This window comes from Sturnira hondurensis, unplaced genomic scaffold (genome assembly GCF_014824575.4).
Source record: "Sturnira hondurensis isolate 20B ecotype Veracruz unplaced genomic scaffold, ASM1482457v3 Scaffold0008782, whole genome shotgun sequence".
NCBI classification, from domain to species: Eukaryota; Metazoa; Chordata; class Mammalia; order Chiroptera; family Phyllostomidae; genus Sturnira; species Sturnira hondurensis.
Window position 1 is genome coordinate 4348658 of NW_028081413.1, and position 26540 is coordinate 4375197.

The window sequence follows — 26540 nt, forward strand, 5'->3', positions numbered from 1 at the left end:
GATGTCCACTTTGCCATATCTTCGGTGTTTAGGTTTTTGATCCTGTTATCCACTCCTGTTATACTGAATTGCTTTTGGAGAAAGAATGATTGCAAAACGCTTTTAAAAAATTATAATTTTGAAAACCAAGGTGGGTTCTTCTATGCAAAATAGAAAGAAACAAAATATTTTTAAACTTTACCTTCTAATTTTCCATCTGAAATGACTGAAATTATTTTAGCTGACAGAATTAATGAACTGATACAATTAAAAGGTTTTAGAAAAATTATTTAATGTTTAATGGTGAGAATATTAACAAGAACTACACTACCGTGTAAAGCATACTAATCTGCTTCATTCTTGAAAATATTTTAACCTTTCTTTTTGGGAGTATATTTTTTAAACATATTACAAATGTATGATCACTACCTTATAAAAATGCACTGTGCTAAGTAGGAAATCCATGTCCTGATGATATATGACCATGAAAGAGAACAAAGGCACAGTCTAGAACTGACCTCGAAACCCCAGCAAAAAAGCCCCAAACTGAATTTCCCCAAAACTAAGGTGAGTGTAAGACCATCTAAGAGAAGACGATCTTCTAGTCTCTAGGCCCCTTGCAGCACCCACAATGGGACACCCACTGTTTTTGATCAATGCCATGTAACTTGTCCGTGTTTACTGAGAGCAATAATTACATGGCTTTCTAGTGTTTATCTTGAGTTTTTAAATCATATCCCTACTGACATATTTACCTTATATGAATTATTAACTGATTTCAACAATGCACAGACACTTTGCTTGATGTTACCTATGGAAAATGTTACTGCTTGTTCCACGACTCAGGCCCAGGAACGAGGTTACGCATTTGTTCCCAGTGTTTAGGATTTGTTTACCCTTGCACTGAACACAAATGGCCTGGGGGTGGGGTGGCATTGAACAGAGGTGGCACGGAGGTGAGTGAGCACTCCTCACTCCAAAGACTGGTGACCATGAACGACCACCGCCCTATTTCCTGAAAGTGGACTCAGCCTCAGAATCCTTCTCAGCAGCGGTGGGCACAACCGTAGGAAACAGGAAGCTATTTGCTGCCCCTGGGCCAGAATTAAAATGTCTAATTAAAAGCCTCATGCGGTTGCTGCTTTCCTTATTATACCGAATGCCTTTTCTGAACTTTTCAAATGTTTTGTTTTCATTCTGACAAATAATGTTTCATTTTTTTCTTGAAAAAAAAAAGAACTTTTATTTTACATTTTTTAATTCCCCATAGCACCTTAAGAACTTCTAAATATACATTAAGGACTCAATACATATTCATGTCTTGAGTAACCTAAACATGAGAACCATGCTATAGAAATGCCGCACGGAGCCAGACGGGACCCAGTCCCAGGGACGTCTGTGACCGGGCGTCGGTGCTCTCTTGGTCCTCAAGGAAGAAGTCACACACCAAACCACCAGACAGATTAAATGCTGGGGAACTGGCAAGAGCAAAGAAAAAATGTGGAAGTTCCAGTCCCTTTTGTGTTACAAGTTTCCAAAAGATGAGGAAATATGCCAAATGCCTTTGCCTTTCAAGCGATAATATATTCTGAACTAATGACTAACAGGGAAACGCCCACTGAGCGGTTCACGGACAGTGTCTCTCTGAAGTCAGATCCTGCTGGCAGATGACCAAAGAGCCCTCTTCTCCCCAGCCAGCCAGCCAGCCACTGCCATGGCCAGGAAGCACTTTGCCATCAGCTCAGCATAAGCAGAGTGAGCAATTAAAAGTGCCCCATGCAGTTAATCAAATGACTCCACCAAGCACCCCCAAATTTGGGTTTAAAACACATTTGATTTGGGGCCTTGACTACTTGTGGGAGAAACTGTTTCTTAAATGAAAATGTAGATATAAAGATAAGTCTTCAGTTGTTTTTTTTAAAAGAAGCAAAGATTTTTAAATGTACTTTATTTGGCAATATGTTGGATAAACAACCACATTCTAATGCTAAGTTGAAGACAAATGCAATGAAATTACATGAATACCCCTTAGAGCTGTATATGTATTCTAAAATAACCTTGTTGATGAAGATGCTTTATTTCAGATTTTGTAGGTTTGTAAAGTGATTAATCCTTTTTTTAAAAAGATTTTATCTATTTACTTTTAGAGAGTGTGGAAAGAGAAGAAAGAGAGGGAGTGAAACATCAATGTGTGGTTGCCTCTTGCACACCCCATACTGGGGGCCTGGCCTGCAACCCAGGCATGTGCCCTGACTGGGAATTGAACTGGTGACCCTTTTGTTTGCAGTCCATGCTCAGTCCACTGAGCTACACCAGCCAGGGCCTAAAGTGATTAATTCTTTAATTAACATCAACATATATGATGTTTTCCTTCAATTCTAGTAAATATATCCAATTTTCAGCTGAAGAAAATAAGAACCAGTTAGAAGGTTCCAATTATTTCTTTCAGGCAAGTGAGCGAGAACATATTTAATAATAATTTAACAGTCATTTATTTGTGCATTCAACATTCATCGAACACCTGCTCTGTGCCAGGAACTCTGGTAGCTCATGGGGAGCAGAGTGGTGAACAAGATAAATACGGCTTCTACTCTACGGAGCGTGCAATATAGTTGGAAATCTCGCCATGGAACAACTACAGAAAGAAATAAGTCAACGATTGAGATAAATGTGGTGCAATCAAATAAAGGGTGCTCACCTCTTTCGGTGTACTTATCAAATGATGGTTTCCTGCAGGGGTGGTTTTGATGATCTAAATTCCAATTTGCCCTATAAAAGACATTTGATTTAAAATCACATAGAAACAACATTAAATAGAAAGTCTACTGCAGATACAAAAAATGGCTATTTCTGCATGAACGTATCTGTGTTGAGTATAAAAATGACAAAAAATGCTAGTTATTTTAGAATTACTTTTAACCAAGGCAGTTTCCAAGGGAATTCATGACCACTTTAGGTTAATGGCCATTGGCTGTGCGTTCAGACCTCAATTAAACTCTGAACTTCCATTGTTATTACTTAATTGGCATGGTTATATTTCACGTCGGCATTTCAAAATGATCTTCCTTTTGAAAAATAAAAATCCCCGTGACAAAGTACCTTGGGTCTTTGCTGAGCCTGACATCTGCGGCCGAAGCCCCTCACTGTCGCTGTGTGGGGCGGGACTGCAACTTCGCGACTTCCTGCCATCCGGGTCTACCATACCGGACAGCGCCAGAGAAATCCGGGTGATGAGGGGAAAAGAACGAAAAACTGAATACATCTGTGGCCATGATTACTATTAAAATGCCACATAAATCCACCGATACCCATTTTATTCTAAGCACAGGGAATTAGACAGTCTTTAAATACCTTGAGTATCACAATTAAATATTGTCAAATTATCCTTATTTAAAAACGATACTATGGTATCTTTTTCTTACAAGCGACTCCAAATGTTTAGTTGTTCCAATTAACTAAATGGAAACATAAATCCCTTTCACTTAGACATGAAACAATAAGAACAGGTTGGATTTAATGAGTTGGACTTTATATAAAGTAGGTATGATGACGCCAAGATCGAACTTCGCTAAACTGACTGAAACAAATTAAGGCATCAAATGAGCACTTCCCTCCCCCCCTTGTACTGTGGAAAAGTTTTAAAAGTCTTTTTGAAGTACTTTGATCAAGCTTTGAAATCATTTTAGTGGGTTACTATTGTATGAAAACTGTAATTTATAGTGTTTGACCTAAGTCGCTCTTTGTCTCACAGCCGTATTCAAAACAATAGCAGGAAAGGGAAAAACACAAGGGGAACCCAAGCTGTTCTGGTTATTATTTAATTCATAATTCCATCTTCCTCGTTTAACCTTTGGAATCCGGGCACGCTCTGAATAAAACAGGCTCAGATCATGTTCACTACGGCTAGGAAGGCTAGCTTTGGGCAAGGCGACACGGTGACCTGGACGGTCGTGTGTGCGACCCTTTCTAACCTCAGCGTGACCTTCACAGACAGGTTCAGAGAGGCATCTTTCTGTGACGCTGCCGGCAACCTGCCATTGTGTACCTTCTGGTTTCCTCCCCAGTTAACCTTGCTTTGTCCCTTAGCCCTGACTGAGGATGTGTCCGTGGTGAGGTTTTCTCTTCCCATTATTGTCACAAAATAGTTACGCTTGGAGGCAACTAGCTCCCATCAGATCACAGGGGAAAAGCCAGCTGCCCCCAAGGTGAACAGCTACATCATCCCGGCATTTTACTGTGTTAATTTGTAACTTTAATCAGCTGAACACCACCACTCAGCCTGAAAAAAGTAGCTGTAGACCTCACATGTTCTTTTGGCTCTTTTCGCCAAAGAATTTACTGGCGGCCTCCACCTCCTCCCATATTTGACCCTGAAGAATCTTACTATCTTAGTTCCAAGTTTTATGATCTTTCCTGTGCCACATATGCCCTCCACCCGGGCTCGTGGAGGACCCTTAGGTGAGCTTTTCCCCAGGGAGGTGAGATCAGCTGCTCCCTCTCCCAACCTCCACTCGGGAGACACATGGCTCAGGACTCGGAGGGGATGCGTTTTTGTCTTGGGCCATTTCCTAGGGAGAAAAAGAGCCGAGGAGTAGTAACAAAGTGCAGAGTACACGTCCACTGGGAGGAAACGGGCAAGCACGAGGGTGGGGGCAGATGGCCAAGAAGAGGTGGGAAGCCAGAGGATGAAGCAATAAACATTTAATTTTATCGAGATAACAGGTCTGTAGGGGAGCAGGTTCTAAAGAGCAGACATCTAAGGTGTCTCCGTCCAGAGAGGAAAGAAAATAAGGGGTGTAGCTGCTTCATTAGTGAATTAACTGTTCACTTGGGTGCTGTGTGTTAATTAGCGTGGCCTGCCAGGGACCGTTTAGCGGATTACCTCATCCAGGGCTTGGCAAATATCCCTGGTGGCTTCAATGAGTTAATGCAGCCCCCAGAGATGAACAGTGGATCATCTTTTCCAGGGTGGAATCGTGCCTTGCAGAAAATCAGCTGGTACACACAACTGCGGTTACAAGATCATTTCCCCTGGGGACCCAGCTTTCTACTTCGGAGCCCTGAACCTTCCCTTTAGCACGCAATTTTAGGAGTTTTTGGAAGAGTTGACATACCCCTCATGAGAAGGCAAAGGAAACAAGAAGGTTTTCACTGTTTTTCGCTGGGGGGTGGGGGGTGTTTGAGGTGGAGAGGGAGTCCACGGAGCCACCCTAGATGGCGGTGCCGATCTGCTTCGCTCTGAGCGGGTCCCCTGCCAGACTCCCAAGGGGGTCTCCTACCTGTCAGTGAGAGCAGACGCTGGGCGAGTCTACATACGCCAGAGGGAACATCATTGACTTATGCGTTTTACACACGCCTGCTTTCTGGGTTGGCATAGTTCATCAGCTCAGTTTGCAGAGGGCTCCATAAAACAAGGTCTGGCTTCAGTGTTAATGTTCTAATGACGACAGTAAAAGAAAGTGGATGTCCTGTGTCTACTTTCCAGGGACGACGTGCATGTTGCCTAAACTAAAAAAAAACCAAACAAGTAAACAAGCAACACACATAGATATAACACAGATAAGTATTTCTAGCATAAAATAAAAGAATAAGAGTTAAGCTTCCTGTTTGGGAACATTACTCCCTTCTCCCCATACTCCGCCAACTGAAAAGACGTAGGTATAGTAATCACAATAGCTCTTATGGGGGGGGGGAAGCTTAAGTTTTGCATAACTTACAACTCTGTCATGGTGCGAAAAGTTTACTGCTGGTTTCTTTGCCGCTTGTTAGAGCCAGAGTTTAAAGCCTCATTCACAAAGCGGAGGTGGAGCCTCAGTGGGGGACCACCAATGCCTCCTCATAACACATTATGTCAGGGCACCAGGTAGAAGAGGGAAGATGAAGTGCAAGCACCTCTTATTTTGTGATTTATTTGTGCACCCCCACCATAAATTTGTTTAATGTAAAACAAACAAACCCTTGACAAGGGTGTAACAGGGTTTTCAACATCTGTGCAGATAAATGTAATTTATTCCGAAAGAAGAAAAAGCAGTTTGGAGCATGCCGTGAAAACTGCTTCTTACAACACTTTCGTTTAAGGCGTGTGTGTCTGAGGGTGTGTGTCCAGACAAGGGCAGTGGTTTCGATCGTTCTGTTTCACCCTCAAACCTCGAACGCTGTGTTTTACGTGGAAAGAGGGGGTTTGCCTGAGACCTCCTTACCATTTCATCGTCTTTTTCTTTCCTTTTTGTTAAAAAAAAGGAAAGTTAAAACTTGCGTGTTTGGATCCTTCAAAAGAAAAAGCAGACTTGTGTAAACCTCTTAGGTACAAAATAAACATAGTACTGACAGCATAGTCTGTTGAAAGAACCAAGCAATAGGGATAACTTCACCATGTTTGTAAAAGCTTACATTTTAATTAATATTTCCAAGCTCACCAATTCAACATTCTAAAAGTCATTATTTTTTGTCAGCACTAGGGCAAATATTTCACTAAATACATTTCTGGGCGCACATTTATCTTTAACTTTCCAAAATATAGGTGTATAATGAATTTATTGATGTTTTGCTTTAGACTGAAATTTGATTTACAGCATACAAAGTGAATAGATTAAAGTGAACAAATACAAACTCTCCTTTATTTTGCTTACTGAAAAGCACCTTAAGTTTATTTGTGGTACACTTCACTCATTCAAGGCTGAATATTGCCTAAATTATTCGAGTGTTACATAATTATGTGGTATAAAACGCAGATAAAAAGCAGTGTACCGACTGCACTTTTTAAAAATTTTACTCATAAAAATACTATCATATGTACTGACAACCAGCCACGTTTAAAAATAAACTCTTGTCAAAGCTGGCACCAAGCTTCCATCGTCTCCCTCGGCCCCCAGTCCAACCAAGGAGTGTGGTTTCCAGACACAATGTAACCCATGCTTCCAAATGAGATAAATGAAACATGTTTGGTGCTCAAATAAGTATTATAAAAAGAGGAAATTCTCATCAAGTGTATTTTTCAGCTTGGCTTCAGGCCATGGAAGTCAGGAAACTGCAAGACTGGAGTGCATGAGCAATGCAGCGTGGGCCGCCCTCACGGCCTCGTGGGGTCCGGCAGGTGAGGGCGGAAATTCAGCATCAGACTCCATGTCTTCAGCTCCGCTAGGACTGTGCTTGATTATTCCACGACAGCAATGCAACACTGGGTATCGGTGATACACACAGAAAAAGGCAGGTGGGAGAAAGAATGAATGGAGCCTTAGGAGAAAAAAAAAAAAGAGGGCAATTCGGTAACTGGGAGGAGAATTGAAAAATCACACTTTTCAGCTTCCCCATTTTTTCTTTTGTTCAGTATTCAAGGAGAAACCATCCGGAAGGAAGAAAGATTGTGAGTATCTATAAACGAACTGTTTGACAGAGACAGAAATGCTGATAATGAGTGGGTTGTGTCTGTAGTTCTTGGCTGTTCCCATCAGCAAGGGATGAAGGAAAACAGAAACTCTTGATACGTTCGTCTGAAGAGGCAGTGGCGTGACCACGGGCAGCGAGGGTTCAACTGGAGGTCAGAGCAGATGCCGCCAGCAGTCGACGCTGCAGGAAGGTAAAACTGCTTCCGGATCACCTTTTCCTCCCAGCTCCTCTGCCAGGACCATCGGGGTCAAGCTAGGCTGTGGCACAAGGTGACGATGTCCGTGGGGAAGCAGGCTTTGAGCAGGATGCCTCTCTCCCGGTTACAGTCCAGCTCCTGGATGAACCCATACCAATAGATGACCAGGCCGGGCCCGAATCTGCAGAAACACGAGAGAACAATATACACACATAGTATCAACATAGTTCCCCAAAAAGTAATCTTTGAAGCACTGGTAAGATGACTAAAGATGTCACTGTACAGATGTTTTTATTTTGGTGGCTGGAACTGTGACTGGAAGCAGCTGAAGTGACACCAAAGAGCTTATTTAATGCAAGTACTGCCACCTGGGGCAAATCTACCACCTTGCTGTCAAGGCACCTGAAGTATTTCAGACACTCGCCCTCCTAACTGTGTATTGGGAGGACTCCATGAGCTTGGGCTGATGGAGGGTAAAACCAGAGTTGAGACAGCGATGAGCCGGCGAGCGCCAGGCTTAAAGTTTCGGTCTCCTGCCACTCTGAGGTCTCCTTAAAACTGAACCTAGCTATTTGCAACTGAGGAGAAAGAATAATTTCAAAAAGAGAAGTAATTAAAAAATGGAACAGCTCACGGTCCTCCTCTGGCTATTATGTTCTATTTATACATAATAGGGTCAGCAGTCTCTTCTGTCATCTTCTCTCCAGTCTTAAAAAAGTAATCCATTGGACAATGGGGAACTTGTCTAGGGACCTTCTCCCTGACTCACCATTCTCCACATCACCACCTCTCTGAGTTCAAACAGGACATGAGATTTGGTTGTAGGGTTTTTTTCCCCTTTTTCCTTTTTCTTGCCATGAAAATGAGACATAATGGCACACAGACTCGTGATAAAGTATAGATAGACGCAGGCTTAAAACCTCAACATTTCCACACTGTGCCTCCGACTTATCTGGAACTTGGTGAGCAGCAGGCTCAGGAAGTTGTCCTGTAGACCACTTTACGCATCAGGAAGTCGGGACCTCCAGGCTGGGTTCACAGGGATGTGATCGCTATCAATCACACGGAGACGACGTGCACATCAGTGCACGTTCTTCTGACTGAGAGTTCTTAATTAAAGGGCAGCACTACTTTTGGTGTCGTGTTGCAGGAATTTTACAGTGAAATCATAAATTATGAATGCTAGGTTAGTAAAAGGATGTCTAAAAACAGAACTGCTTTCTGTGTTCTGACATTATAGCAGGCTGAACCACGCTAGGCCAAAAAGCTTTTTCCTTCCATGATTTATTATATGCTGTGGTGTACTTGCCAAAACTAACAGCACAGGATGGGCTGTGAGATGCTGTATGCACAGGAACAAGTTCAACTGGATGTCATGGAGTGGTTTATTTGGGGATTCACATCAGTGACGTAGCCAAGTTGAACGCGAGATTAATTAAAGCTTTTTGCATCCCTTCCATGCAAGGACAGAACTGTGAGATGGCAACTCATCAAGTGAACTGGTTCTAGAGGACACTACGCACAGAGGAGACACCAGGGAGCACCAGGCGCTGTGGCGTTACCTGAATTCAGGGCTAGCAGCAGATGATTCTCTCTTCTTCCTCAGTAGGTCTGAGGAAGTTTCCTTTGAGGTCAGGAGAACCACACTGCCAAGGCACAGGCTCCGGTGCTTGCATGCATGCAAGACGAAGCTCACACCAGGTGTGAGAACTTGCCTCTATTTAACCGAGGGCTGCTTAGCAACTTTCATCACAAACATTTGTCTGCGACTAGACCGTAGATCATTGGGTATCTCTATTTTACAAAAAAGCTCTGAGATTGTTATCAGATGACCTCAGATCTGTCAAAACAAGTCTGGGAAGAGCAAAAAGACCTGCAATTCTCAGAATCAGATCTGAGAAGCCTCAAACCTTCCCATCAACAGAGCAGCCCTGAGTCACATCCTCAGTAGACCTAACATTAAGCTCAACACATTCCTCCATTGTATTAGGCAGCCGTTCTGGAGACCACGATGTTCTTTTGAAAGGCACTGTTATTTTTACAAAGGGAGAAAAAATATGTGATCTAACCAGTCATGGAAAAGAACAAAGGAATATATGAGGGTCATAAACAACAAGCCCAGTGTTTTAAAGATTCAATAAAACAAAAACACATATTAACCAGCACCGAGAGAGCAAGAGCAGCCCGTACTTCTGCTGAGCAGCTAAATCATAAGCCAAAGGACACAGAGCATGACAGCTCTTTACAAAAATGGCATTTTCTAGGCAGAGAAGCTGGGCTGCAAAACACCTCGAAGACCAAGCAAATGGACTCGTTTCACTTGTGAGGTAGTGGGTGAAATTTGCACCTCAAAAAAGTTTTTGTAAGATTGTGAATCTGAACATTTCATGTGATGGTTCACTACCAGGACCCCCTAAAGGTATGCGTGTGGGTCTGTAAATCATCAGTTTATGTGACTAGTGACTCATCAGAAGACTCTACCATGTATCAAAGTGTTTGCTTCCTAGCCTTTGAATGGAATTACATTACCTTAGGTACTATTAACTCTGTCATGTGGCTCCAAGGCTCTGATAGACAATATGTGCTTAATTAATTAAAGATGGGGGAAGACCCTTTGAAAGTGGAGATTGGTGGGGGGAGGCTTTCAAATTATGTGGTTTTTGAGAAAAATAACAGGAATTTTAGAGGGTGACAAGCTTGGACTTTAATGATAAAACGAGATCTGGCCTCATTCCCGATACCTACTTGAGTGCATTTTTGAGCTTTCTCCAACTTGTGGTCCAGAGATTATCAGATACTGGGAAGATAAGCTCTCAGCAACTTATTTGTTTATGAAGAGGCTGACCATATTAAGAAACTTTATATAATTAATTCCTTGGTTATCTGAAGTAATAGAGGGAACATTTTGGTTGACAAGTTTGATAAACCAAGCAAGCCAACTCCAGTGTTTTCTTCTAAAAAGGTGTGAAACAGAGAAAATGGGACCTAACAAATGTTTATGTAGGTCAAGCACATGCTTGTGAATTGAGGGATTTCACCCTTTTGATGCCTGTTCCCATTTATTGTGGCACTACTGGACACGAATGAGATCACGGGGAAGGCAAACATAACCTTTGTGACCAATAAAAATCAAAGAGACTGTGAACGGCATTTAAAAGAAAGCAGAGTCCTCGGCCCGAGGGAGTGTGCAAAGCAGAGGGCTGGTCTGCCACTGGGACTGCAGCCCTGCCCCAGCCGGGGGGGGTGGGGGGGGTGGGTGGACAGGCCGCAATGGGATGTGTACGGGTCTCTGAGTTGATTCTGTAAATGCATTTCTAGGTTGACTATGACTTGAACGTTACTGTACTCATGGTCAAGTAATAAGATCAAAGACTCCAAATGGATTTTACAAACTCCTGTGGAGCAGACACTGGAATGTGACTTTTGGACAAGTAATTATGCCTGTAAATAAAACACCACCAAATTAGCAAAAATAACAAATACCTCTTGAAAACAATGGGAGGTGAAAGTCAAGAGCCATGACAGACCCCGAGGGTATGAAAGACAAAGTTCTACACCAATAACGACAACCTGATAAATGTGTTTGTAACGCGTCTCTCTGGTTTCCTTCCAATTTAGAGTACTTAGAGAAATTAAATAGGAGCCTATGGAACGAAAGCTGGGTACCCTTCCGTGGTTTTTGTGACATCTGTCTCCCAGAGATTATCTATCTCACCATTTGTCTCCTTGCTACACGGTTGCCCTGTTGAGGTCAGCTGCCTTGCAAATTAGTGGCATTTCTGTGACTGGATCTATGAAATCAAGGCCAGGCTTTTGTCAATTTAAAAAATTTGAGCCAACATAAAAAATCGGGAGCTTCTACACAAAGTCCTGCATATTTACATCCTCTTGAGGAATGAATTGACAAGGCGAGAGTCCGTGGGAGCTGAGTAATGGCTGCCCTCTTTAGATGTGACACATGTTCTCAGGTTTGCCACAGTCTCCACCACTCTCTATTGCCCCTGTGCTGAGGCTTAGTGCCGGGCCCACTCCTCATCATGCTCGCACCACAGACATTCTTTCACTGCAGAGACCTACTTCTTCATCGTCACATCTCCATCAAATTTGGGAAGGCAAAGACAACCTCAGAGGGCTTCATCGTTCAAGGAAGAAAGGGAAGAGAACACCCACCTGTCCCCTGTGGGCATTTGAGTTCTTGGTCCCTGCCTTGAGATTTAACTCTGAGATTCCCGGAAATGGGCCAGAGACCCCTGAGTAGTCGTGAAGAGGTGGCAATACATCCTTATGCACACTAAGCAGTATCTTCAGAAAAAAACAAAACAAAACCTTTTCCTCTTTTAGAGATGTAGATAATAAAATAGAATCACGCTAGCTCTTGGTCACGTATTTTCTAAGTAGATGGAATCTAAAAATGTAGCTATAATCACATGGCTGGGGGCAGTTAGCAAAAATTAGTTTGGGCTGTTTTTAATGGTTTTCATTTGGCAGGATTGGGGGACACTCTTCTAAATGAGTTGATCTTTTCTAGATAAGTGCATACATGGAAGAGAGTTTATGATACCGGTAATATTAAAGATGTGAGAAAAGACTTAGCAAATTTGTAAGTAATCCGTCCCTGCTCATAAGGTTCACATTCAGAGTAAAAAAAAAATGAGCTGGAAGGAAAGACACTTAGTTACTGCACCAGGTCCCGTTGAGAACTCTCTCTACTGAGAGCAGCCTCATCACTGCTACACACAGGGGCACAGAGGAGGGGCACAGAGGAGATGCAGCGAAGTAAACTGGCCACGGCAGTCACGGGGGAGGGGGGAGACCCACGGCGGTGGTGCTGCTGGAGTTCCCTCTGGGTCGCAGCTAAGAGCTGCAGGGGGGTTTCATGGTGGGCTGACTTCTAAGATGATCCCTGCCTCTAAGACGACTCGGACCCTTGTTCAATCCCCTCCCTTTGAGTGTGGGATGGATCTAGTGACTGTCTTCTAACAGGAACAACACAGCAAAAGTGACGGATGTCACTTTTGTGCTTAGGTTACAAAAGACTGTGACTTCCACCTCATTGTCAGACACGCTCTTGCATTCTTGGCTTGCGTACTTTGATGAAGGAAACTGCCATTTAGGAGAGGCTCATGTGGCAAGGACCTGAGGTGGGTGGCCTGTGTCCCTCACAAGCCCAACAGCTCCTGAGGGACTGAATCCTGCCAGCCGCCTGGGTGAGCTGGAGAGTGGTGCTTTCCTCAGGCAAACCTTCGGATGAGACCACACCCCGAGCCAACGTCCTGAACGCAGCCTGTGAGAGACAGTGAAGAGCAGGATCCAGCCAAATGATGCCCACAGTCCCGACTCACAGAACAAGTGAGATAACACACATGTGTAACTTTAAGTCATTCAGTTTTGGGGTAATTTGTTACCCGGCAACAGATAACTAACACACTGCAGAACTGAGTGATCAAATAGTGTGCTTCACATTGGCAGTAGGAAGAGTCCTGTGAGTTGTGTTGGCTATAGATTGGCTTTTTTTTTTTCAGCTCTTGTTGCATCTGGAATTTATAGCAGAAGAGATTACTGAATGAGATTATTAATAAGTAGCAACTCTTCACCAAGGCAAACCAGTCATGAAGCAAGTCTGTGCTTTCACACTAACAGAGCTTCTTGGCTCCTAACTTAGACCACACACCGACAGCCCTCCCTGCTGCCGACCCAGGGCACTGAGGTTGCCTAAAGATGTAAAGAAATCATACATAAAATGAGGAATCCTTGATGTTTTCTCCAGGCCTGTGGTTTGGTTATTCAATGTGTTTACTGGGCTTTTGAAGCTGCAAATCTGAAGGGGCTGAGAACAGGGTGTGGGAGGCTGGTTTCAGGCGGAGCGCTTTGCCAGCTAAGGGCTGCGGACCCCCCCGGGAGGACACAGTAAAAGCCCCACGGGCGGTGCTCGGAGGCTGTTTGGGGTTGGGCGCTGATAGACTCTGTCAATCGAAACAGGTGCTGAGCACAGTCTGGGACAAATTCATGCTGGATACGTTGTGTTGAGTTAAGAAAGGCAGTGCAATCTGTAATGTATTTTTAAAAGATTGTCACCAAGAATGTTTTAAAAATGGTACTACAGCGAGTAAAGTCTTAGTTTTCCAGAAAAATGTAGCTATCCTCAGATAGTCTCCGAGGACCATAAATGTTGAACAGAATATGGTGTAAGTTAGAAATCATGTCTTACAGTCCAAGGCTTTCTATGGCTCTCTGAGGAACTCAGGGGTATGGATAGAAAATGTGGCCCCCGGAATTCAGGAAGAACTTCCTTTTTCTTTCTTAACTGAAAAAATAAAATTCTCCCCACTTCCTGCCATACTTCTGCACCATCCTATAAGACAGGAATTGCCTGGATGATATTTTCACCTGACTTCCTATTGTTCAGACTTTTCCTTGGGGCCCCTTCCTCAGAGAGTTCTCCAGGGAAAGGCAGATGCACGAACGTAGACGTTTCCAATCACAGTGTGGACGCCGTTTTGCTAAATTTACCCCAGTAACCAACTCTCTGGTTGGCTTCCGTGGGCCCTTTTAGCCTCTATGTCTCCATAGACTTCAGAGGGCCTGTGACCAGACATTATGTCTATAAAGATGCTGTCAAAATACATGCGAAATGATGTCAGTAACCAACAGCAAAGAGGTGACTAACATTTACTGCACACTTATTATGTGACAGGAAATGACTGAAACACTTTTACATGTACAGACTGGTTTGAAAGTCGCAAGCCCCCCATGAGGAGGGCACTATGGTCACCCCCATTTTACAGATGAAAAACCCGAGATACAGAAAGGGCCAGGCTTTGAACCAAGCTGCCTGGCTCTGTGGATTGTGCTTGTAGCCGTCACACCGTACTGGCATTATGCCTCGTATTCACACAGCAGTTTGTAAGTCATTCAACTCGGGAACAGGTTTACAACGCCTGCGAGAGGGAGGCCAGCAGGGGTCCAAAGGCAGGTGACTAACCAAAAATCCAGTGTAGGAGCTGGGATTCCCCTGTTTACAAGGAGTCTTTACAGTTTCACACTAAAACCCATGTCCAGCCAACTCATGGGAATGCAACCTGTAACTCAGGTTGAAGAACTGAGAACTGTGGAATCACTGCCTAAGTGTCAGAGAGGAGAAATCTTCCCGCTACGAGAGCATTCAGAAGTTTCGGGACAGAACTTCAACCTGAGGACGGAGGAGCAGAGCCAGACCACGGCCACAGCCTGCTCCGATGAATGGAAACCGGCAGCTGGAACGCGTTAGGACGGAACCTGAGGGAAGCAGTGGGACTCAGTGAACATGGCAGGTCGAGCCGGAAAAGGAGGAGGTTTGGACTTGCTCAGCAGGATTGACTCAATGAACCCAAAGGCCCATTTTGGCTTGCAAGACACCTTTAGCATAAAGATGCATCTTATGTTGTGGCATCCATTGGACTTATCTGTGTTTTCAGCCGTATGAGAAAATCATTACATATTTTTTAGAAAGTCAGTACGATTTTATATCTCTTTCGGTAATACAGTGTGAAGGGTAGTGGGATTCATATATTGTTATACAATTTGCTTCTCCTCATAGAGATTAAGGGAAACTCATGAAACTGATTTACTTCTCAATGAGCCAAATTACCATGTTTACATAAGGGTTCTCAGTATACTAGAGTTCTACAATATTAATCTGGATCAAGTCAACAAAACACTTTTTAATTGAAATGACAAGAGGACTATGGCACGATTTGATGACATCAGTCAAGGTTCTTGTTCACACAAGAGTCTTCATCACACACATACAAAACATAGTATATTAACTCACATCTTTGTTTCTAATCTGAATTATTTCAAATACATAGGCAAACAGAAAACTTCTTTTCCAAAGCAGGAATAGCATATATATATATATATATATATATATATATATATATATATGCTATATATATAAATAGTATTTATGTGTACTTATATAAATACTATTCTTTATACATATATAATTACTATTCTTTTCTTTCCTTCTCTTTCTCATTTGGAGTCGCTGTGTGGGCTTTGGGATGTCTTCTGAGGATGTGTACAGACATGTGGTTGTTGGAAGTCAATTGTTTCATCATCAAAGACTTGCATGTGGTTTTTATGAAGAATGCATTCTCAAACACATAGTTCAAGACGAGAGAGAAATATAAAACATCTTGTAATTGTTTTAAAATAAACTCTTACACTGTTTATTTAGTTTTAATCTGCATGTTGTGGATTGGTTATGCACTTCTTAATCACTGTTGTATGTGTCTCCAGACAGAGTTGTAAATAACTTTTCAGTCCAAGTGAAATATGCTTGCACATGTTTACACGCAAAGTATGCGTGTATTTATGCCAGTGTGTAAATATGTGTACAATAATAATAGACTAGTGATCATATAATACAGCATTGTAAGGTTCTGGCACTATGCTCAATTTAGTATACAATGCAAATGTTCTTTTTATTTTGCAGTATCTAGATATGCAGTAAAAATGCAACTGGGTTGTTTTATTTATTTTTTTTTGCTGGACATGTCCCTCTTTGCAAATTTAAATGACGCAGGAAAGGGAGCCCCAGTTAGGAGTATTGTCACTCAATTTATAGATCTGGATGGTTAAAAATGCAATTCTCTTTGTAACATCAACTAAGTTGTATATAATTTTGAAAATAAAAGGAAAAATATATTATACTGATTCACCTCGGGCCTGTATGCCACATAGAAAATAAACAGAAAATACATTATTTTGAAGAAAGTTTAAAATGTATATAAGTAATCAACTACAACCACCTGAAATTCTCCTTGGTGTTTACATAACTTGGCATTTTCATGTCTACATTAAATTGTCTAGAAAATTGCTTAATTTTCACTTTGCTTTGTCCTGTGTTGGGTATACGAGATGCCACACTTACAGTCCATTCTAGCCTATTGTCAATCTCTCCTCAGAAGAAAAAAACTGAGCTAGGATAGAAAACAAAGGCAGCAGCTATTTAATCCACTGTCTTTAATATCTGTTTTCTGGGAGAAATGCTGACTCCCAGCAGTAGGTCCACCCGTCTGCGTTCACCTGTTAGGAGTTAACACCCAAGCATGTGCGTCCACCCCGTGGAAAGGACAAGTCACCGAAGAAAGGGCTCCTTCTCTCCCGAAGTTGCTCACAACTCAAAGTTTAATAACTGGGACAAATCTATTCCCCTTTCAAGTGTGAAATGTAAGGAATTAATTGAACAAACAAAATGCCAAAAGTTTCACAGTAAAAGAAAAATTAGGGTAATGCCATGCTGTTCTAGAAGTCTTCTTAGACAAGGTGAGAACTCAGCTAAGTTGCCTTTATTCATATAATGACCTTCTTAATTTTCTCCATTATATGTTCATTTTTTGAGGGGAGAATAAAGAGTAGGATTGGGAGCTCCTGAGAGAATAGAGGGATGATGGGATCGGAAGCACATTGAGATTATTTTGTCATGAAACTGGAGGATGAGCTTAAGTGCAACAGCCCTGGTCTTTGTTTCAAATGAGGATGTATTAAGTGGACAGTACACATCCCAGAGTGGGAGGAAGAAATAGCAAATGCAGGAGAAGAAACTGATACCCTAAAAGTCACAAAGTATCCGAGCTCATGTTTACTTTGCAAACTTTTAAGCACCAACAGTGACAGAACGCTTGGAGTGGACCTTGGGTGAAGATCACATCTACCTGCCTAGAACGTATCCACCAGCCTTCTTCCAAAAGTTGGGGCAGTTTTCAACATTGATTGTGTGAATTATTCCATGTTTTGTCAGTTATTTCCCTGGGGAAATATGCCAAAGGCAAACCCATCATTCCAGCTGACTTAGTGTTTGATGCCAGGGAATTTATAATTGATACGACAGCCACAATGAGCAGTGATCACGAAGCTGGCCAAGCCTGGGCCGACGGTGTGATGGTCCACTTTGGGTTCGCCAGTTAGTTTTCCATAGACTCAGGCTGATAAATCTGAGGTTATTCCTGAACTCTTCAATTCCAACATTCTGCCCACTAGAAATCAGAAGCGCTTTAGATAATAGAAAGTATTTTATTATACAAATATTGCATAGCGCTAATTTTTCAATGTAGTCTTTTATTATTAGATAGAGGGGGGGATGGGTCTCTTTCTTCCTGGCTCCATTCTGGAAAGAGCACAAGGTAACCCAGAGTTCAGCGGGATGTGTATCTCAAGGCATGAAGAGATTTATGGGTTCTAGATAGATACGTAAAAGTCTGCCTAAAATAAAAAATTATCGGAATTCTCATCCTCGGCAAAGTTAAATGACTAAAGGATTAAGGCACATACGCATTTGCCCTATAAATCTATCATTAACCGAATGTAACGCAGTGCTTCAGGTTTGTCAGATCCCAACTTGCTCTAAACGCGTAGTTAAAACTTTCCCTAATTCACAATAAATATTGCACAATAAGGAAAATCTCTTTGGCTAAGCAACACAGTCCTCAAAAGCAAACCTCCCAATTTTACCTATCCATGAAAGCAAATGCTAGAAAGAGGGGAAAATCAGAAAGTGGAACCATCAAGATGATTGGAAAAAATGGCCAGGTCACAGAAATCAACAAAAAACATATGGTCCTTAGAAAGAAGAAACCGTGGATAATCTGGCTTTACACGTCCAGACGGTAAGCTCCATGAGGGCAGCTTGTATTTCAGAAGCACAAAGAAATTAGCAAATAAATCCTGGCTGAGCAGACGTGTGAATCCGTGAATGAATCTTCTATAGAGAGAGCCCTGCCTGCGGAGAAGCTGCAAGTGCTTACATGTGTTTGGAAGAACATCTTTTGTTGACAACTCTCAACCACACAGAGAGAGAGAGTCATTTGCAAAGTGATAAAATGAACCTTAAAATATGCCCAAATTACATACTCTGAAGAGCTAGTCCCAGAGGCTTTGCATTTGGAATCTATGCTTTCCAGGCTGTCCTGGGAAAGATGATGCTGTGGTTTACAAAACCTGGTAGAAATACCAGAGCTGTTCCCTGAAGGCATGGGGTGGCCGAGGTGTGACTGTCAGGTGGGTGGAACTGACGGCTGAGAAGAAAAACGAAGCAGTTGGGAGCCCATAGCTGCACACAGGTGGCCCCCACTTCCTTGAAATACAATTGGTTTAGGTAGGCTTTTGTTTACAGTGGCTTTTATCTAGAAGATAAGGTTGTAAAAACACCAATCAATATGAAGTACTACTGTGCCTGGCCGTATCTCAGCAGGTTCATCTGTTTTATTTCTTCCTCCCTTTCCAAAAGCCTTCAGGTGTTTGAGATGCGGGGAGAGATAGCACACGGTTAAAGTGAACTCTATTTGTGTATGACGGACGGACTTGCTCTGAACCGCAAATACCGTCCCTACGGTGACTACAGCCTTCCCAGGTTCATTGCTTTAGTTATCGATAACACAAACTCTACAAAACCGTCTTTACATTGTTTTCAACAATGCTCCTTTAAGAAAGCAATCGTCTGAAGGCTTCTATATGTTAGTGTACAGCTTTAATTATTTGTATCCTCCCTGCCTTTCCCCCAAAGAGGCACACACAGTGAAGGAGCAAAAGAGAAACCGAAAATAGAGCTCAGGAAAAGAAGTATGCAAATATCCCTATTTTATTGTTAAACTGAACTTTGAAGATCAATGGTAGTGTTTCAAAACTTTCAATTTAAGCCCACAAGGATTCTACCTGATTTGGTTTTTAAAGGCATGACTTGGTTAATGCTGCTGGTTCTATGCAATGAAGCCCTGAGCCAGGGAATTTTTCAGGTAATAACAGGAAACTCAGTTGAGGGTATGGAAAGGCACGCTCGGCCTATGTCAGAGGATGGTCACCGACAGGATAGGGAGGGGGGCAGGGGACAGCCTGACCTCCATGCAGACAGAACTCACCTAGTGGGTCACCAGGAGACAGATCTCCATGCAAGACTGTAGGTAGCCCCAGGCTAGATTTGGGTCGTGTTGAGGGTCCTGGTGGAAAATACCTAATGTGTCATTCTTCAGTCCTGGGTTTTGTGAGTAACGCAATTCGTCTGTTTGATCCACTTCTAACTGCAGCGACAGTAAGGCATTCTAGTAAGAGTAATGCCCTGCAGACTTAAGTCTATTAGGTTAACCCGTTGCAGTCTTAAGGCACCTAGAGTTAAGGAATGCTGGGCTGACTCTACTCCAGATTTATCTTCCTGGCACGGTCCCAATGTTTGGAACTGGTGGAAGATTCGGACCCTTGGATTACTGTTTCTCTGAGTGAAGTCATACCCCTGATACTAACAGCATAACCATAATCATAATAGTAGCCGGTACTTTCATTATGTGCCAGCTACTCCTCTAAGCTCTTTATTTGCATTATTTCATTTAAAGCAAAAGTCCTAGCAATGGCTAATGTCAGTGCTTTATTTCAAATTTGAGAAAACAATTGTAAAGTTGTGCTAAATAGAACATAATGATGATGGCAACGAAGAGAACTAACTCTGAGTACTTACCGTGTGCCCAGTGCTGTGCTAAGCCCTTAACACACGTTATTTCATTTAACACCTGCAATGAACCTGGGAGGTAGGAAGCGTTACTGGTGCCGTTTTCCAGATGAGAACATGGACATGTGGAGAGGGGAAGTAGCTTACTCTCGCAAGAAGAAGAGGCTTGCAAGCAGCCAGAGCCAACCCACGGCCTCCATACCTGGAAGTCCCTCTCTGACAGCCGTGCCACACTGCCTTGTCTGCTGTAAGCTCCTCCAAATGCTTTTCAAACTCATGAAACACCACTCCCAAGCCCCTCCCCAGCCCAATCTCAAGGTAAGGTTCCTGTTTGTCTAGTTTCAGTACAAATACTTTACTAAAGGACTCTTTGACGCTTGGCAAGTTCTTCCCCTTTTATAAAATGTGGAGGCTGGAGGACGTTGTCTTTAATGTACCTTCTATTTTTAACTGTCTTAGTTTTTCATTTATAAAGCAGGTATGATAGTACTTGTATCCTGGAGTTCAAGGTGAATTTGAGAACAAATAAGCATCATTTGTATAAACTCATTGTTGAGCCATTACAAAAATGCTGTCCAATAATGGAATCCAATAGGAAAGCTCCCCAATCCCCGCCTGCCATCCCCAACACTTGAATGGGTAGGTATGTCCACAGGTCTGGGAATACACCCACCAGAGAAAACACGAAGCTGGATCCGTCAGGTGCCGATCAAGGCTTCAGCCAGATTTACCCAGGGAGAAAAGATGAGGAACTGAGGGGTAGGATGCAGAGGTGACCCAGAGTCAGACCATTTCCTACACTCATAGGCAGACTAGACGCTTCTTGGAGCCGGAAGGCAGGAGAGGCCATTTCATAGTCAGTCCTGTCTTAAAAAGAAGCTCCAGGAGGTCAGGAGAAACTCTACTCTGACAGACTCAACAGAAAACCCTGGTGATGTCAATGATTTAAAATCGATCAATTAGAGGTTCTGGTTTTTAATGACACCACACGGCTGTGCCAGTTCCCACATTCGGGCCCCGGGAGACGTGACCAAGAGGCCGCACGCCCAAAGTGCAGGGCAGGGCCTGGAGATCTTGCTGGACCGTCCATCCTAAACGCGCAGCCTGTTGGACCAAGGGCATTCGGGGACGTCAAGTCGCACAGTTCATCTTGTAATAAATAATTTTCCTATTTAACAAGAGACAGAACATATAAGGAACAACCTTGAGCATTCTAGCGAATATTCAAAGACTCTGGAAAGAAGATAAAGGAACCTTCTGACTCAGGAGGCCACGGCTGGTGGCTATGTGAGACAGCCATGACGAAAGAACACAGGAGGCTTTCGGGATGCAGAGGCTGGCCTTTCAGCCCAACGGGAATTGCACAATGGGTCTTCTGAAGGCCCAGCAGCCGGCACCAATTGCTAAAGGTGGCCAACCCTTTTGTTTTCCTGGGGCCAATGAAAATGCTTTATTAGACAATTGCCGGAAAGGAACAGCAGGCCGCGGAGAGAAAATCCTCCTCCCCACTCCTCAAGTAATAGCTGACGGATCCTGTGTGAGTGGGAGAAACTGCAGGGCTAAATTCAGAGGATGGGACACGTTTCAGCTGACGGGCAAAATGCGTCAGTTCCTAATTGTACAGTACTACATCTGATCCTTAAAAATGCATTATTTTGACTTGACAAATGAAGAAACTGAGGCTCTAGAAGGTCAAGTGACTTGTTTAAGATCAGACGGACAGTGCGTTTACGAACTCAGCTGCCCTGCCTCCCCGTGCAGGGCTCTTATTCACCTGCAAAGCTATCTCCTCTTTTTCCGTAACTGCAGACCGGAGGAAACAACGCCTCCTGAATTCTTGAAAAGCACGCCGCACTCCAGGGATGCTGAGGTGATGCGAACATAGTCCCTGTCTCCCAGGGCTCTCAGTAGTAAAGCAGACAAGCACGGAAGGAGGTAGTTTCGGGAGGAGACAAATGTAAGGGGACTTCGTGGAAGGCCCTGTGGGGGCCCAGAAAGACCCTGGCCAGAGGTGAGGTGACCTTGGAGTGAGTCCTGGGGTAAAGGGTCACTGAGTGGGTTAGACAAGGAAGGTGCTTGAGGTGGAGGACAATGCGCATGCAGACAGTGGACAGAGCAATCAGAAAAAGCCTGGGGACTTTGGGGGCCGTGTAGAAAAGGCCTGAATAAAAAAAGACCGGGAACATGACCGAGGACCCATCTGGAAAAGTGCAGTCGGAGTAGGGCTGGGGAGGGCTGCCGGGGACTGTCTCCCTGTCTCAGAGGCTCTGCGGGCCCCGGGAATGTTCTGAGTGATGAGTCCCTTCCTGCCAATCCCACTGGAGTGCATGCCCGTCCTTCGCCCCAGGGTGATCTTCTCTCACGAAACCCAAATACCCCTGGCCATGTTTCTCTGAAATCCGTCAGCTAAATATTTACTTTGTGCAAGGCCAAAGTATCTACAACAGCACACTTATTTGGGGATAAACACATTAAAGAAAAGTATGCATTAAAACAAATCCTCCCCTCTCACTGTTCCTACTCCATACAGAAAAAAGACTGTCACTCAAAAAAAAAAAAAACCCCTCTGAAAACTATGCTATGCTGTGGGCTCAACTTGCCAGAGCTGTGGGACAAAGTGTGTGCAGACAAACAGTCACAGCCCAGCTCCACGGGGTCCCTTCAGTTTGTATTCTTTGGGAAGTCTGCACGGGCAGGAGGTGACTGGCTAACAGTTCCCTCCGTGAGTTACACAGCAACCTTATTTAACGGAACAGGAGTCATTAGTTAAATTTTATGAAGATAAGGACTTCCAGGAGTGAGTTCCCTTCTGATTGTTTTTTGATTAAAAGCAAGACAAGGGAGAGCTACGCTGAACCTGAGGTTTTACTTTACAATCTGTGGCTCTCAGCTGGCCCACGAAGGCCACTGGGGCCGGTGCTACGGTCTGAGTCCGCAGAGCTGAAAGCAATCTGTCAGTGTGGGGAGGAGTCACAGGGGTTATTTTAAACATTTAGTTAAGCTTGTGACTGTCTTCTTTTAAAGGCATTCCTGGCTGCAAAACGCCTCATCCTGGGTGACATCAGACAAGCCATTGAATGAGGTTAGACTGAGGTCCCCGCAGTCAGAGAGCTGGTCCACCCTTGCTGCCATTAGCTAATTAATAGGTGTTTATTTTTAGGGCTTGAACTAACAGGCCATGCGAAGGCCAGTGCAAGATGATAGTTGAAGTAATCTGTGAGTGCCTCATGCTTGCAAAAGACCTTGCTTTTCGTGTGGTTGTTGATGTAACCAAAGTCCTTGTCAGACTGGTAACATTTAATGTCAAAGAGAGAAAACCCCACCCCACCCCATTACTAAAAGGGCACTGCAAAAAATAGACCCATTATCACTATTTAAAGAAACATTTGTTGAAGGAAACAGGAAGAAAAATATGAGCAATTAGTTGTGGCAACTGGTTGAGTCCAAATTCTCATTCAATACGAAATGCGAATTCTCATTCTCCTTTGGTTATTTATACTAAATAACCCAAACTCCTAATATTAGGTCCAGGGTCTTACATAAATAATGACTACATTCGCTATTTATTTATTTATTTATTTATTTAAAAAAATTATTTATTTACCTTTAGAGGGGAAGGAGAGAGGGAGAGAAACATCAATGTATGGTTGCCTTTTGTGCGTCCCCTGCTGGGAGTTGGCCTGCAGGGAACCGGCCTGCAACCCAGGCATGTGCCCTGACTAGGAATCGAACTGAGATCCTCTGGCGCAGGCCTGTGCTCAATCCACTGAGCTACACCAGCCAGGGCTATTTTTTAATGAGCTATTTATGACTCTGCAGACATATGCTATTGTAAAATCTGTTTAAGTTTATGGAATTTATTTTGATTTATGATTCTAAAGAATTTGGGAGCAAAATGACCAAAGAAACTAGACTCTCACTGTCTATGTTTAAAAGATGTTACAGTTACATATTTATTTGTGTTTATTTAATGCTCACCTCCCCCACAAACAGTATGTCCCACAAAAGCAATATCTTGCCTACTTTATCATTACCTGGCTTTTAGTGGTATACGCCACAAGCTAGACAGTGAAGGAAATAATCTGTTGAATGCATGAACGACAGGTGGAAAAGTTAAGCCGAGCAGCACTGCACAGCTATTTTGCTCAGGTCTGGTTTAAATCACGAACCTAAGGGTAGACATCGGATGAACCGAACAGCCTGAAAAACAGGGCTTTGTTCAGTCGTTTGCCTTGTGTGCGCCACGAGCTTTCCAACACCTCCCCACGCAGGAGTGTCAGGGCTGTCGACCTGAGTGGAAGTCAGAGGTACTGTTTTTCACACTTAGATATTGTTTTTCTCTCAGGAAGCCTACTAGAATATTTTTACAGGAAAATGGGCCTAGGACTTTTCCCTTTCAGTTTCAGTTTGTCATCTCACCCTTTGTGATATGTTTTTAATACGACAACACTGGCACTCCTTCCTTACCTTTCAGGTTAGCACAAATCTACTTCCGGCCACACTACGGAGAGGGAAGCACTCTGGGAAAGTCGTATGTAATTTAGGACTGGGAAAGACTTTGGGCAACTGTTCTGATCCCTACCAGTGTCTGTGCTTGAGGCTGAGGAGCTAGGTGCTGTGTCATTTAGATAGACTTCACAGAAACACACTGGGGATCTCAAGAGACAAAAAGTCCAGCCTGTAAAGTTGTTACATCCACAATCAAATAAGCGAGGCTCCTAACGGGGACAAATATGGCAATTTACCACCATGATCTCCACAGGGAAGCAACCCCTGTGCCTTCTGTCTATTTCCATGATATAGCCAACACAAATCAATCACCCGGAGCTCCTGACACATTTATAGCACCCTGTAGGCTTATTTTTGGACCAAGCATTGGTTTTACAGAAATAGACTACAGTCACCATTTCAAAAGAGCTCTTTTTTTCTCACCCAACACTACACACTGGCTCTAGACTGGATCTGTCTTTAGTAGCACGGATAGTCCTCATGTCATATTTTGAAAACTCTTAACTAAAAAACATCAGATGTTTGGATGCTGCTCCCAAGTTCTCCAGCCCAAGTTCAAACATTTTGGAAGAAGATGGAAATAAAAACTTCCATGAGGAAGAAAAATATTATGTGTAGGGCGTAATTTTAAGAGGAAGACTTTTAGACTCATAATGTGACATTCAGACTTTGTTTGAATTTAATTGAAAAAAATGTTTAAATAGGAGGCTTGTTCTTTTATTGAATCTCACTTTTTTGTTAGGATTAATGCTATTTATTCAGTAAGTATACCATGTATGTAAAATTATAACAACAAAAGTTCTTATTTTGTATCTTCATTTTGCTTAGATTCAGTACTCAGACACTTATGAAAAAAAAAATATGCCCTGGCTGGTGTGGCTCAGTGGATTGAGCACCGGCCTGTGGACTAAAGGGTTCCAGGTTCAATTCCTAGTCAGGGCACACGCCTGGGTTTCAGGCCAGGTCCCCGTCTAGGGGCATGAAAGAGGCAACAGATCCATGTTTCTCTTGCACATTGATATTTCTCTCCTGCTCGTTCTCCCTCCTTTACCCTCTAAATAAATAAGTAAATAAATAAATAATAAATAATTAAGAAAATCTTTAAAAAATAAAAACTATACCATGAGAAACAAGTCACAGAGGATTTAGGGTACATATTTTTTCAATGCCTGCCTTCTATTATCAAAGTGATTAGCATAATTTGCCTTGACTTTATTTATAGTGTTTGTACATTTATTTATTCTAAAAATGAACATAATCAACGCAAAAAATGATTTGCAATTTTGGAACTCCTCAGCGTGTATGGGGTGGATCCGTTTCTTTGGGCAACTGTCCCTCAATTATCCAAAGTTAGATGACAGAAAATATCCAAGGACTTGAGACACTGGGGACAATTAGTGTAAAGGATACTTCTGCAGCCTCTTCTTTCCTTATATTTCAGGAAGTATGGGAACATGAAATTTTTAAAAAACAATTTTACTAATCTGAATAAGTCTGAAAACGTTAAACGAGTAAAAGTAAAGGGACTTTCTTTTTTTTTCCAGGCATGAGAAAATAGCACCAATTTACATTTGTACATTCTTTTATGCTTTCTAGAAGATGCTGATCTATTATTTAGAAGGATGACTTATTTAGGGAAGCTAAGTGAAGTCCCCAGAAACTAACAGGCAAGACACTGAAGTCAGGATTGAGCTCTGCTTACTCCTCCCCCAGGAATGAGGAAGAAACCCTGGGAAGTGCTACTGAATGATTTTATCCCACGGTCTCTATTACATTCATTACTCTTTGAGATGAGTTAAAATTAAAAAAAAATGAGCTCTTATACTCGGCATCTTAGTTCGTATAGGGAGATCAAAAGATTTACTACTTTTCAGAGAGTATTTACATGCTACAAATTTGATGTTATTGCTAAGCATTATTAAAATGCATTTAAGTTTTGAAACTAATCTTTGGCAAAGAAAGCAGTCAGAGCCACGAACTCTAGCACAAGAG

The 26540-nt window shown here is 42.8% G+C and overlaps 1 protein-coding gene across 2 annotated transcripts in view; it reads right to left on the minus strand.

The window, feature by feature from the left end:
* Nucleotides 1-5872: 5872 nt before the first annotated feature.
* CDIN1 (CDAN1 interacting nuclease 1) overlaps nucleotides 5873-26540 on the minus strand; it is a 218416-nt gene continuing 197748 nt past the window's right edge. Inside the window, exons 11-12 of one of the 2 annotated variants that reach the window (XM_037056120.1) lie at nucleotides 7577-7742; nucleotides 5873-7212 (exon numbers count right to left, since the gene is read on the minus strand). In XM_037056120.1, the coding sequence (XP_036912015.1) occupies nucleotides 7613-7742 (130 nt within the window). In that variant the 3' untranslated portion in view covers nucleotides 5873-7212; nucleotides 7577-7612. Of the gene's footprint in view, nucleotides 7743-26540 lie in introns of both variants that reach the window. The other variant, XM_037056119.1, reaches the window with a different exon arrangement.